The sequence below is a fragment of the Temnothorax curvispinosus genome, unplaced genomic scaffold, assembly GCF_003070985.1.
Source record: "Temnothorax curvispinosus isolate PA1 unplaced genomic scaffold, ASM307098v1 QBEX01011875.1, whole genome shotgun sequence".
In the NCBI taxonomy this organism is placed as follows: domain Eukaryota; kingdom Metazoa; phylum Arthropoda; class Insecta; order Hymenoptera; family Formicidae; genus Temnothorax; species Temnothorax curvispinosus.
The window spans coordinates 1-11,752 of record NW_020221655.1 but is presented as its reverse complement, the minus strand read 5'-3'; the positions used below and the strand labels follow the sequence as shown (position 1 = coordinate 11,752).

The window sequence follows — 11,752 nt, the reverse complement described above, 5'->3', positions numbered from 1 at the left end:
AAGACAAAGACTTAAGGCATAAAACACTGCCAAGACAGCCATTCTGCTTAGGTCCTTACAATCGCGCGAGAGCGGCATACCGACACGCTGATATTAACCGCAAATCATATACGTTTCGCTTTCCATTTACCTATATGGACTTTTTTAGCGCTGGAAATCTATAGTACACGTAACGTATACTATTGATAGTATAGATTGTCAGCGCTGGCAATGAATTTAAGCTGCATTCCGATATTCACTGTCAGTACTGCAAATTTATATTTTATGTCACGTATACTGTAGATTTTCAGTACTGAAAGTTTCTGACGGTGAATATCGGAATGCAGCCTAGAAAGAGAAATTAAAAAAACAAACGTCGCTCGCGAGACGTCGCATTATTGCCGCTTGGCCGCTTGCTCGCCGAGGTTTACGTTTTTTTGGGCTCGCCTGGGCTCGTCGCAGTCGCCGCTCGCGGGCGGCTCGGGCCTCGGGCCGCGGCTTCTCGGTAACATGAGTAGGGGGGACGGAGCGGGGGTAGTGGAGGATCGCCGGTCGAGGCTGCTGCCAGTGCCCAGGCAATCCAGGCATACCGAACACGGTGTCACAGCGATTGCGCCAGGCGCCTCCCGCTCATTCTACCCCCATTCCATCCCCACCGCTTGAGTTGCCCGGGAGCCGCGGCTTTCTCCCGGTATCTGCACAACGTAAACGTATTAATTATTAATTAGCGCAAGTTCGCGTCACGTCGCGTCGCGTCGTTGCATAGGTATGGGTATGACGGATTTCGAAAGTTTCCGTTTCGCGGGCGGACGAGTGAAACAGCCGGGAGCAGCGAAGAGGAGCGGAAAAGAGCAACGCGAAAGGAACGAGCACAGGAAGCTGTGAAATGTGCGGCGACGACGCATCCGCCGGTGAGTGAACTCTTACCGGTATATCCTTGAGTGTACGGAGCTGCCTTGCAAAACGTAGCTTCGTTATTACAATCTTTTTTAATCTCTTTATCCTGAGAAGTTGGATGCTCTTCCGCCTCCATACTGGAATTTGGCTCCGAATCTCTTTCCAACGCGAAATTAAGGGTGGGACAGTGACCCGTGTACCTAAAAGTAAACACGCCATTACTTTAACATGAGCTGGTTGCGGCACAGTTATTACTGTGCCCGTTTTTTTTATCAGAGTATTATGTATGATACCAACATTACACAAATGCTCACAATCACCCAATGGTTTGGATAAAATTGTATATGTTACAGATCAACGTTTTCTACAAACCTACGCATCGTCACGCACATCAGTCGTCTCCTCAGGTTGTACCCGCGTGACGATGCGTAGGGTTATAGAACGTTGATCTGTAATTGACTTGTGATTGACTTTTTTATATTATATCATATATGAAAGTATTTCTTTTATTTAATTTAATCATTTATTCAAATGTTTCAGAAAATAACGACTTGGAGAGGGTCGCATCGAGAGAATCATACGCAGCAGATTATCTGGATGGCCTGAGAGGAGGAGGAGACCTTGGATAGGCATCGGGCGCCAGCGGATCAACCGTACGGTAAATATTTTTTACTCTTGTGTAAAACTAATTATTTCTTTGTGTTTATTTGGATAGTTCGATTTTATTCATTAAAAAATAATAATTAGAGATAAATAAATAATTTAAAATTTTATAAAATTTTATTCTTGTGAAGATCTCTTTCGGAAAGTATATCATTATTTCAAAAGTATTTAATTAAAAGATGAATAAAAAATTCACTGTTTATAAGAATTATTTTTTGAAAAATTAATCACTTAACGCTTTTTAACTTTATTTTAAATCTTATATGTTACAGAATCGACGTAGCTACGTGGCTGATAATTCCGCTGCTGCGCATCGGTCGGTGAGTGACAAAACTTATTTCAATAGTGAAGGAGATATTGCGTACAATTATTTGGAGCGCACATAGTCATTTGTAAAATCCGTTTCCGAACGCAGCCATACCTAGTAGGATACAATAAAGTATGCATATCCCGAGAAAAAAATATAAACATGCACGCGAGGTATACTTGTCTACCTGTAACTTCTGTATAAAATATGTATACTGTGAATAATTAAAATAGCACAACTCGCAAAGGAATCGAGATCGATCCGGGAATCTGTGATTAAAATAAATGACTGGGGTATAAACATATGTACCGTTAAAAGAATAAAGCAGGTTTCAATTTTCAATTATTGTACATTATAGAAACTTCTTAGAAATATTTTTACAGATTGACCCGAAACTTGGAGAAACGGTTTTCGGTTAAGGAGGTAGTACAGTCTGGCGGAGGACTGTACTACTTCAATTTCAGGATTTATTTGTGACAAAGTGGTAGGCCAATCAGATTCATGGTGAAAGTTATAGCACTTTATAGCAAAAAGTTATTTTGTGCCAATGAACTTCTTTTTGTTAAGTGCTATAACTTTCACAATTTTTAACATTTTTACAATTTTTGAACGTCACTCTGTGGGGAATACATTTAAATTTAATACCTCCTACATAACTCCTACATTTCTTAATATTTTTCCATATAAAAAATGCTGTAAATGCACCTAAACATGTACTTCAATATCGTATACACCATGAACCTGATTGGCCTACCACTTTGTCACAAATAAATCTTGAAATTGAAGTAGTACAGTCCTCCGCCAGACTGTACTACTCCCTTAATCGCTCGGTCGACTTTCATTGGTTGATTGTGAGCATTTATGTAATGTTGGTATCATACATAATACTTCTGTCACTAGTTTATGTTAAACTTTAAAGTATTCAGCGAAGGACAGTTGATGTAACCCTACGTCAACTGTCCTTCGCTGAATACTTCAACATAAGTTAGTGACAGTAGACGTAGTTCTACGTTGTTGGTTGCGGCACAGTTGTTACTGTGTTTGTTTTTTTTTATCAGAGTATTATGTATGATACCAACATTACATAAATGCTCACAATCAACCAATGAAAGTTGACCGAGCGATTAAACGAAAACCATTTCTCCAAGTTTCGGGTCAATCTGTAAAAATATTTCTGAAAAGTTTCTATAAAGTAATTGAAACATCCTTTATTTTTTTTTTAACGATATATATGTTTATACCCTACAGTCATAGCCCTTTATAATCACAGATTCCTAGATCGATCTCGATTCCTTTGCGAGTTGTGCTATTTTAATTATTCACGGTATACATATTTTATACAGAAGTTACAGGTAGACAAGTATACCTCGCGTGCATGTTTATATTTTTTTTCTCGGAATATGCATACTTTATTGTATTCTACTATGGCTGCGTTCGGAAACGTTATCCGAGTTGACTCGAGTGTACTCCCTTCTCTTTCTATCTCAGCGAGTTAGAAAGAGAAGGGGTGAGTATACCAGGGTGACGTTTCCGAACGCAGCCTACGTCGCAATATGTAGCGATGTAACTACAAGTATAGATCTAAAACGAAGAAGCCACTGTGCGTGCGTATGTCGCGCAAGATATCTAAAGAATTAGATACGCTTCACCGGGCAGAAAAACGCCTATAATGTTCGCGTAATAGGTCATAATTTTGCACTATCGTCCAGTATATATTTCCTTAATCCTTAATATATTTTACAGGTCATGGAAAAGTGAACTGCAAATTAATTTTGTATCAATCAAATATTACACGAGAGTTAAATGGGAATTTTTATTTTCGCTAGACCTCAAAATTTAATAAAGTGTACTAAAATTTTGATTCAATTATTTTTCAAAGCAATATATACATTCGCTTTCCAACTGGGGCAATTACACATCTTTTTTAAAAATATATATTGCTTATTTGAGGTTAGGTAACGCAATTTTGTTAATTATTTTGTTAGGAAGAAATAAAGTTACTACTATTTAGGATTTTTGGATTTACAACATACATTGCGCGTGTACTTGGCGTCTTTTTTTACTTTTTTTTTAAAAGTTAATTTTGTATTGATAAAAATTCACATCAGTGTATTTAAAATCCGATTTAGTCATGGTAATTAGCTCACATACGTTTCGGTACTGCGACGAAGAGATCTCGACTTCTTCCTCGTCGGAAATCTGCGAGATTTGCGCCCCTCTTGTGTTGTTGTCTTCTTTTTATAATTTGGCCGTCAAGCAATACTGCTCTAAATAAGGCCCGGGCGATCCACTCGTCGTATAAGCCGCAAGCGGCGTAAATTACAAAAGTTGGAGGTTGGAGGCCTCGAGAGGCGCCGATACAAGGTAGTTAAACAATCCAGACAGTAACAGTCGTTTCAAAAAAAATTTTTCTTTTAGACAAAACACGACTGAACACGATCGAACTCGCCAACCGATTGGGAATGTTCTGCCATCATTTTCGTCCCGCATCCCGCATCCCGCATCTTGCGCCGCACGGCGCAATATCAGTGGTGGTTAGGTCGCCCTTCCGCACCGCGCCACACCGTTTAAGCCGTCACACATAAAATGCCGTAAGGACATAAAACGTAAGCGTAAGAAAATCGATCAATCCTAATCGAGTATTTTCCCCTACTGGGATTACGAACAGCGCAATACTTGATTGGGATTGGTCGATTTTCTTACGCTTACGTTTTACGTTCTTACGCGATTTTATGTGTGAAGACCTTTACCCTTGTCCGCTCTCTTCCTGCATCTACGCCGTACTCGAGTGACCCTGAAAGCGCGGATGCAAAGAGCACTCCGGCAAATCGAAATCAATACCTGGCCTACTACGCTGTGGCCTTCTTTTCAGTTAAATCCTTTTGCCGCCGTGCCGTGTCTAATGCGAGCGTCTATCGTGTCACTGATTCCATTGTTATCGTACAACATGTGTAAACATTGAAAGAGAAACAAAAATAAGCAAAGGACGCGTAACACGACGAAGTATCAAAACGCAATGTTTTAATTTTTTATACTTTTGAAGCAGTTTAGATCTTTAAAATTAAACATTAACGTACAGTGCATATTTCCGGGGAATAATAGCTTGACGACTTCGACATCTAGCATGAAACGGGGATTGCGGCATAAGGTTGTTTCTTAAGAAAGAGAAGAAATATCAACGGTGGGTTAGAGGGAAAATTGCATTACTGATAGTAGAATTAGATCTTTGTATTCTGCAGCTGATAATCTTCAGATCTGTATCTGCATCTATCGTTGATCGAATAGTATTATCATAGAAAGTGAGAATTATGATTTTGCCTTATGTCCCGATAACTCCGAGTAATATTGTTTCAAGTGGTCAGGTAGTGTGGGAGTGTCATCATCGAGAGATATTCCATGTACATTAAATAAGCTCTCATTTTTGTTGTGCGATTTTTTGGAAGAGGTATCTTAATTTCTTTTTTACAGGTCGTGCACTTCACCAGCGAAGGTTTCAATTTCTCGAAATTATTCCACGACCGTTCTGTAATACATATTGTTTAATATTAAATATGATACAGTGATTGCCTCAGCAAGCGTTCATATAGAATTTCTCACAATGGTAAAAAGAGACATATAGTTTATTTATTATGATGTATGTTTACACGGATATGTAGTTTGAATTTACCTAACTACCAGATCTCGCACATAGATCTCCAAACTTACCTTTTTCCAAGAAAGATAAAAAACACGCCAAGTATACGTGCTCCATACAACACCTTTATCAAAGAGAGAAAATTTTAATCTAATTTGATCTTATAATGCTATTTGTATTTTTTTGCTAAAAAAGCAATAACATCAGAAGGTTTGCGCTAAATAAATATGATAAGAAACTTGGCGCCAAATGTCTTTTGTGTGTGAATCTAAATAATAAAAAAACAGTACAGGTGTGTACCTTTTGATATCATTATTTTCGTAGTAAAAAATATGTAATTATAAGACCAAATTTGGTCAAAATTTTTTAAAATAAAGTTTGTGTATAAAGCACGTATTTTTGACGCATTTTATTATTTTTTTTCAAAAAAGATATGTTTTGTACGGATATCACTTCTTTTTTTACAATTATATGGGAACCGTGAAAATATAAAACCTTTGATATATTAATTTGCAAATAAAGAAACGCGGACAATACAGAAGCAAAGGTATTGTTCCGCAGTATTTTAACGTTCTGCTGAAGGATTCGTATGGTAACCCGTTGAACTTGAACTGTTTGGTTTGCATTGAAATACGATGCAATTAGAAATGGAATTATTTCAAAAACATTAATATTATTTAAATAAAATATTTAAATAAAATATATAAATAAAATATTTAAATAAAACCCATACAGCATGAAATATTCCATGAATGTTCTATAAATATTCTTTAGAATATTCATGAATTTTCTAGGAATGATCTATAAATGTGCAAAGAACGTGTAATGTCCCGCTTTGAATGTCCTTAGAAATTTCTGTAAATATTCTCGAATAATCTACAAATGTTTTATAAATTTTTCCGCATAATCCATAATTTTTTTATATGTGCAAAATATATTTATAGAACATTTATAGATTATTTTAAGAACATTAAAAATGGGATATCGCATATTCTGTATACATTTAATATTTACCCGACATAAAAAAAATTATTTATTTCGAAATTTTATTACTATTTTTTAACTAAATTTGTTTCTTAAGATGCAGTCTATGATTATAAATATTTTCCGGTATTTGAAAAACACACTTACCTTGGTGGGATTCGAACTTGGGACCTCTGGATCGTGAGCCAACTGCCTTATGTGGTAGACTACTTCTTAATTTGATGTAAGCATTATATATAGTCTACATATGTCATAACCAGCGCAAATATATAATTTTTCAAAAATCATCTTAAGAAACAAATTCAGTTTAAAAAGAGTAATAAAATTTGAATTAGATATATGATATAATATTTCTCAATGTCGGGTGAATGTCAGAAACCAGTGCCGGCTCATTATGAAATTTTTTAATAAAATTATATATTTTTAATTATTTTTTTGAAAAGAAAATTGTAAATCTAATAATAATGATAAAGAATAAGGATTGGCTATTAAGCTTTGGCCCAATATTGGGCGGCACTTGCTTGCCAAGCCTCGGCTACCCAAATTCGGGTAATAGTTGGGCCAAATGGCTTGATTAATGCTCGACAAGTGCAGGATGAAAAATAAAACGCAATAGATTGAACAATATTGAGTTAATTAAATATATATATATATATATATTTTTTTTTATTTTATTTAAATATTTCCACCATAATGGTCATAACGAATACACAGTTTCGATTCACAAATTATAAAAGAAGCGCGAGCCTTCCATGCCTTTTATGCCGCGCGCATCTACACAGAAATATATGTATAAATAATAAACACAATTTATTATGGCTATGGTCCGATTCACAGCGTTGAAAACATCGCTCTATCTTTGTTTGATATATTCGATGTGCAACGAAAGATAGACAGTAGACAGAACGATCCTTTTATAACAGCTTGTCAGCGTTGTGAGTTGTGTGAGCGTGATAGCGCGTGAATCGGACCGCAGCCTATATGATACATCTCGACAGAAATATTAGTTCTTTACCAATTTTTCTGCGCCTCAATTCAAATAAAAATATATTGTTCGTTTGAAGCACACAAACACAAATATCAATATTCGCGCGCACGCGCGTACATCGTCTTTATAATACAATCGCAAAACTAACAATAAACAAGATCGTTGTTACCATAACGACTACGATAAAAGGGCTTTTCTGAAAATACATTATTATCCAGCTGTGCATGCGAGTCGCGAGAAGATTTAAAGCTATAAGTGAGATTTGAGATAAATAAGTGTATAAATCCGCGCAGTTCCCTGCGCGGCCGGCGGCGTCAAGTGGCCTCGAGGCCTCGAGTCTCGAGCAGTCTCGAGTGCCAGCGCTAACGAATGCACGGCTAACACGTGCTCAACCAGCTCACGTGTTCGGCGCTCACAGCTCACACCGGCACGCGTCTGATGACAGATGACAGTGGTCAAGTGGTGACAGGTCTGGCTCTGGCTCTGGCCTCGCCGTGGCCGCTGGCCGCTGCGCGCTAACCGGAAGAAAGAATCAAGGAACAAGAGGGAAATTCGTTTAATTTGCATACATGTCCATTTGTATTTGGCTTATCCGTCGCGAGGTCGAGAGAACAACGTGACGCGCGTCTTCTCATCTCGGCTGCTTACACGTAGATGTAAGACGAACGAATAAACAACTCGTCGATACACAGGCACAGGTTATCTGTCACTGTTGTCGCGGAAGAGGTAACTTTTCTCGTTGCGACCGAGCGACGACGACGACGACGGACGACGATATCCACTCGTTGTAAGCTTGCAAGAGATATGATTGCAAGAAAAAGGAAGAATATACGCGCGGAGTCCGCGGAGAAGGCCGGCCGGGCGGGAGGGGCCGATAAGAGAAATCGACGTGGGCGTGCTACGTGGAATCGTGAAAGTGAAGGTAGCAAAGGTATGCTGCCGCTGCCGCTGCCACTGCCACTGCCACTGCCACTGCCACTGTCACTGCCACTACTACCTGCGGCTGAGGCCGATCGAACCGGATGAATACCTGTTGCCTGTTGCCTGTTGCTCCTTCCTTTCTTCCTTTCCTCCCTCGCCCGTTCGCTCGCTCGCTCGCGTTGGCGTTCGCGTTCGCGTCTCTTGACGTGACGTGACGTGGGCAGCCGTATCGAGAGATTTACCGAGAGCAACGCGCGACGATAAACACGACGCGCGATAAGGGGATATATATATCGCGTTGGCAAGTGTCAAACGCTGCGTGTTAACAAGCGGGTTGACATGGAGCGCCTGAGAGAGAAGCTGAGTGAATACGACCAGGAACATCTGCTCCGATTTTGGGAGGAGCTGGTGGACGAGGATAGGTACCATCTGGCGAATGATATAGATGAGCTTGACCTGCAGGAAATTACCGGATATTTCAAGAGGGCTGTGGAATCCTCCCAGCGCATCGGCCAGAGTACGCTGGATGCCAAGTTACAGCCGATCAATGGGACCAAGCGTGCCTCTGCCAAGACGTCCACCGAGAAAGAGTTGGACATGTACGAGGAACGTGGCTTGAAAGAAGTAGCTGAAGGTCGCGTCGCCGTCGTACTGTTGGCAGGTGGTCAAGGCACGCGTCTAGGAGTCACCTATCCTAAGGGAATGTACGACGTTGCGTTGCCGTCCCATAAAACTCTTTTCCAACTGCAGGCAGAAAGAATACTCTCTCTGCAAAATATGGCGCAGCAACGGTATGGAAAACATGGAGAAATAACCTGGTAGGTTTGCAAGAATCATTATACGTATTCATTGTTTTACAAGGGTAGCTACAAGTATCCTACTGTGCACTATGCTAAGGAAAAGGAAAGCGTCACTTGACGTCATTTTCGTTTTCAGGTATATCCTTACTAGCGAAGCCACTCATGACGCCACTGTTGAATATCTAAGCAAACGCAACTATTTTGGTTTAAAAGATAAAAATGTCAAAGCCTTCAAACAGGGTATGCTACCGTGTTTCACCTTTGACGGAAAGATTATTTTGGACGCGAAGCATCGTCTTTCCAAGGCTCCCGATGGTAACGGAGGATTGTATCGCGCTTTGAAAAATCAAGGAATATTGGACGATATGTTACAACGCGGTATTCGGAGTATTCACGCACATTCCGTGGACAACATCTTGGTGAAAGTAGCGGATCCTATATTCATAGGATACTGCTTGCTGTCTGAGACCGACTGCGGAGTTAAAGTTATCGACAAGTCTTCTCCCTCTGAAGCTGTTGGCGTAGTTTGCAAGGCATGTTTTCTTTTATAATATTAATACAGGATGTTGAAAAAAAGTGTTACATATTTTGAGAACAGTGGTATTTATCAAAACAATAAGAAAATGTCCAGTAAACATGGGTCTTAAATTAAATATCTGTTAAGAATGTTAAGATATGGGCCAGTCTTCATCGTATAATGTAGGAGGTGCCCTATGTAGTTCCCATTCATTGCTACGCATCCTTTAATTCCTCTTGCGAATACACCTCCCTATTTTTGGCTATGAGGATACATACATTTAAAGACCTTGGTATATTTAACACCATCGATGACGTACAAACATTCAACATACTATCTGTTTCTGTTCTCAAAATATGTAGCATTTTTTTTAACACCCTGTATATACTTATGCACGCGCGCGCGCACACACACCTATACCTATCTTTTACTACTTTTATTTTGGTTGATATAGGTGGAAAATCACTATCAAGTAGTTGAATATAGCGAAATGACGAAAGAGACTGCGGAGCTTCGACATGCCGATGGACAACTGGTATACAATGCTGCTAATATATGCAATCACTACTTCACGATCGATTTTTTAAAAGATGTCGGATATCTTTACGAGAAAGATTTGCCTCTGCACGTGGCAAAAAAGAAAATTCCATACGTTAATGACGATGGAATAAGAATCATTCCAAACGTTCCTAACGGCATCAAGATAGAGAAATTTGTGTTTGACGTGTTTCCCTTCGCAAAGAATTTCGCAGTATGGCAGGGAACGCGTGAGGAGGAATTTAGCCCGCTGAAAAATTCAAGTTCCGCTGGTCAAGATTGCCCGAGCACCGCCCGCACCGATTTGCTCACGTTACATAAAAAGTGGTTGCTGAAAGCAGGTGCGAGAGACGTCGGGGACAATGTCGAGATCTCTCCTTTGCTTTCGTACGCGGGAGAAAATTTGTGTCAAATCGTTAACGATCGATCTTTCATGGAACCACAAGTTCTCGAGTAAGAAAAATATAAACTCTCCATCAATCTATACTATGTAGATAACGAGATGTCCCCCAGCAAGTGACTGTTACGTTTCTGAACCGCGCTTATAATAACTACTTAATAACCATATTATTTGTATACTATCCGGTTTTCGGTATATATTATAATACTCGTGGTTACTTTTTTAACTCCACGGACTGGCTGAAACAAATAAAAAGAATGAAGAAAAGGGAAACAACATGTAAACAAAGACTGTATACAGTGTCGATACGTATGCATAGAATTTGGCTGTATAAATTCAAATGTACGTCGGCTATAATCTGGCAATATTATTATTTAGTCCATAAGTATTGCGACTGTCACATTTTTATATATTATTACTGTTATAGTATGTGGTATATCGTATGAAATAAAAGTAATGAATATACAAGCGTTTCTAATATTTCTGTAGTAAATCTAATCGTGTGCTTTTATTATAAGCATACAAGTCTAAGCTTATATGAAACGGGTACTACTTGTGCACGATTTTCAAGACAATTATAATTGTGATAAGTTGGACTCTTTTTAAAGAGTCCCTATAATAAAAGTCTGGACACCGGCCGTCCATGTATGGGATAAAACCAGAAGTTTCCCTGGTTGGGATGACGTAGAGTGTGTAAAAGTGATAAGTTAGCTGAGAGTGACAAAAAGATTAATTATATGTCTTCTTGAAAGAAAATATCTATTATATTAACGCTAACATCCATCAAAAATAAGTATTTTGGTTTGCATTTATTTTTTAATAGGATTTGAATTGAACATCTTGCGCCTTCATCCCCCATACATGCGGCCGCCACTACAACGCGGTGTCCAGGTTGGTCCAGGTCTTTAGACTCTCAATTATAGATTATAGGACTCGAGATGACTTTTTTATGCTTTTAGCGCGCTCTTTTCAACCATAAACATCAAATGGTATTATTGTTTGGGAGAGATAATTAATAAACTTGTTGCATGGTTTATCTTTCCTCTTTTTCTTTTCACGTTGGAGAGAAAAAGAGAAAAGATTAACTGCGGGGCCCGATTCTCTAACGAGAAACGTATGCGCAAA

At 38.9% G+C, this 11,752-nt stretch overlaps 2 protein-coding genes and 1 long non-coding RNA gene across 3 annotated transcripts in view; 2 read left to right on the top strand and 1 right to left on the bottom strand.

Moving 5' to 3' along the window:
- Window positions 1-4,330, bottom strand: part of LOC112461904 — a 7,917-nt gene extending 3,587 nt beyond the window's left edge. The window contains exons 1-2 of the mRNA XM_025027332.1: window positions 3,998-4,330; window positions 907-1,076 (exon numbers count right to left, since the gene is read on the bottom strand). Of these exons, the coding sequence (XP_024883100.1) occupies window positions 907-1,012 (106 nt within the window). The 5' untranslated portion in view covers window positions 1,013-1,076; window positions 3,998-4,330. The remainder of the gene's footprint in view (window positions 1-906; window positions 1,077-3,997) is intronic.
- LOC112461905 lies at window positions 490-2,013 on the top strand. The gene is made up of 3 exons (XR_003041604.1): window positions 490-890; window positions 1,417-1,534; window positions 1,812-2,013. It is a non-coding gene; the product is annotated as an uncharacterized LOC112461905 (long non-coding RNA).
- Window positions 4,331-7,197: 2,867 nt separating the features above from the next.
- LOC112461911 (UDP-N-acetylhexosamine pyrophosphorylase-like) lies at window positions 7,198-11,092 on the top strand. The gene is made up of 3 exons (XM_025027343.1): window positions 7,198-9,191; window positions 9,310-9,706; window positions 10,145-11,092. The coding sequence occupies exons 1-3, from the start codon at window positions 8,713-8,715 to the stop codon at window positions 10,682-10,684; spliced, it is 1,416 nt and encodes a 471-aa protein (XP_024883111.1). The 5' UTR covers window positions 7,198-8,712; the 3' UTR covers window positions 10,685-11,092.
- Window positions 11,093-11,752: the final 660 nt, after the last annotated feature.

Bases quoted from the DNA above. Each gene is read 5' to 3' on its own strand.
- LOC112461911 (XM_025027343.1), top strand. From the start codon at position 8,713: ATGGAGCGCCTGAGAGAGAAGCTGAGTGAATACGACCAGGAACATCTG. The intron at 9,192-9,309 runs GTAGGTTTGCAA...TTTCGTTTTCAG, and splicing joins AAACATGGAGAAATAACCTG to GTATATCCTTACTAGCGAAG. The intron at 9,707-10,144 runs GCATGTTTTCTT...TGGTTGATATAG, and splicing joins CTGTTGGCGTAGTTTGCAAG to GTGGAAAATCACTATCAAGT.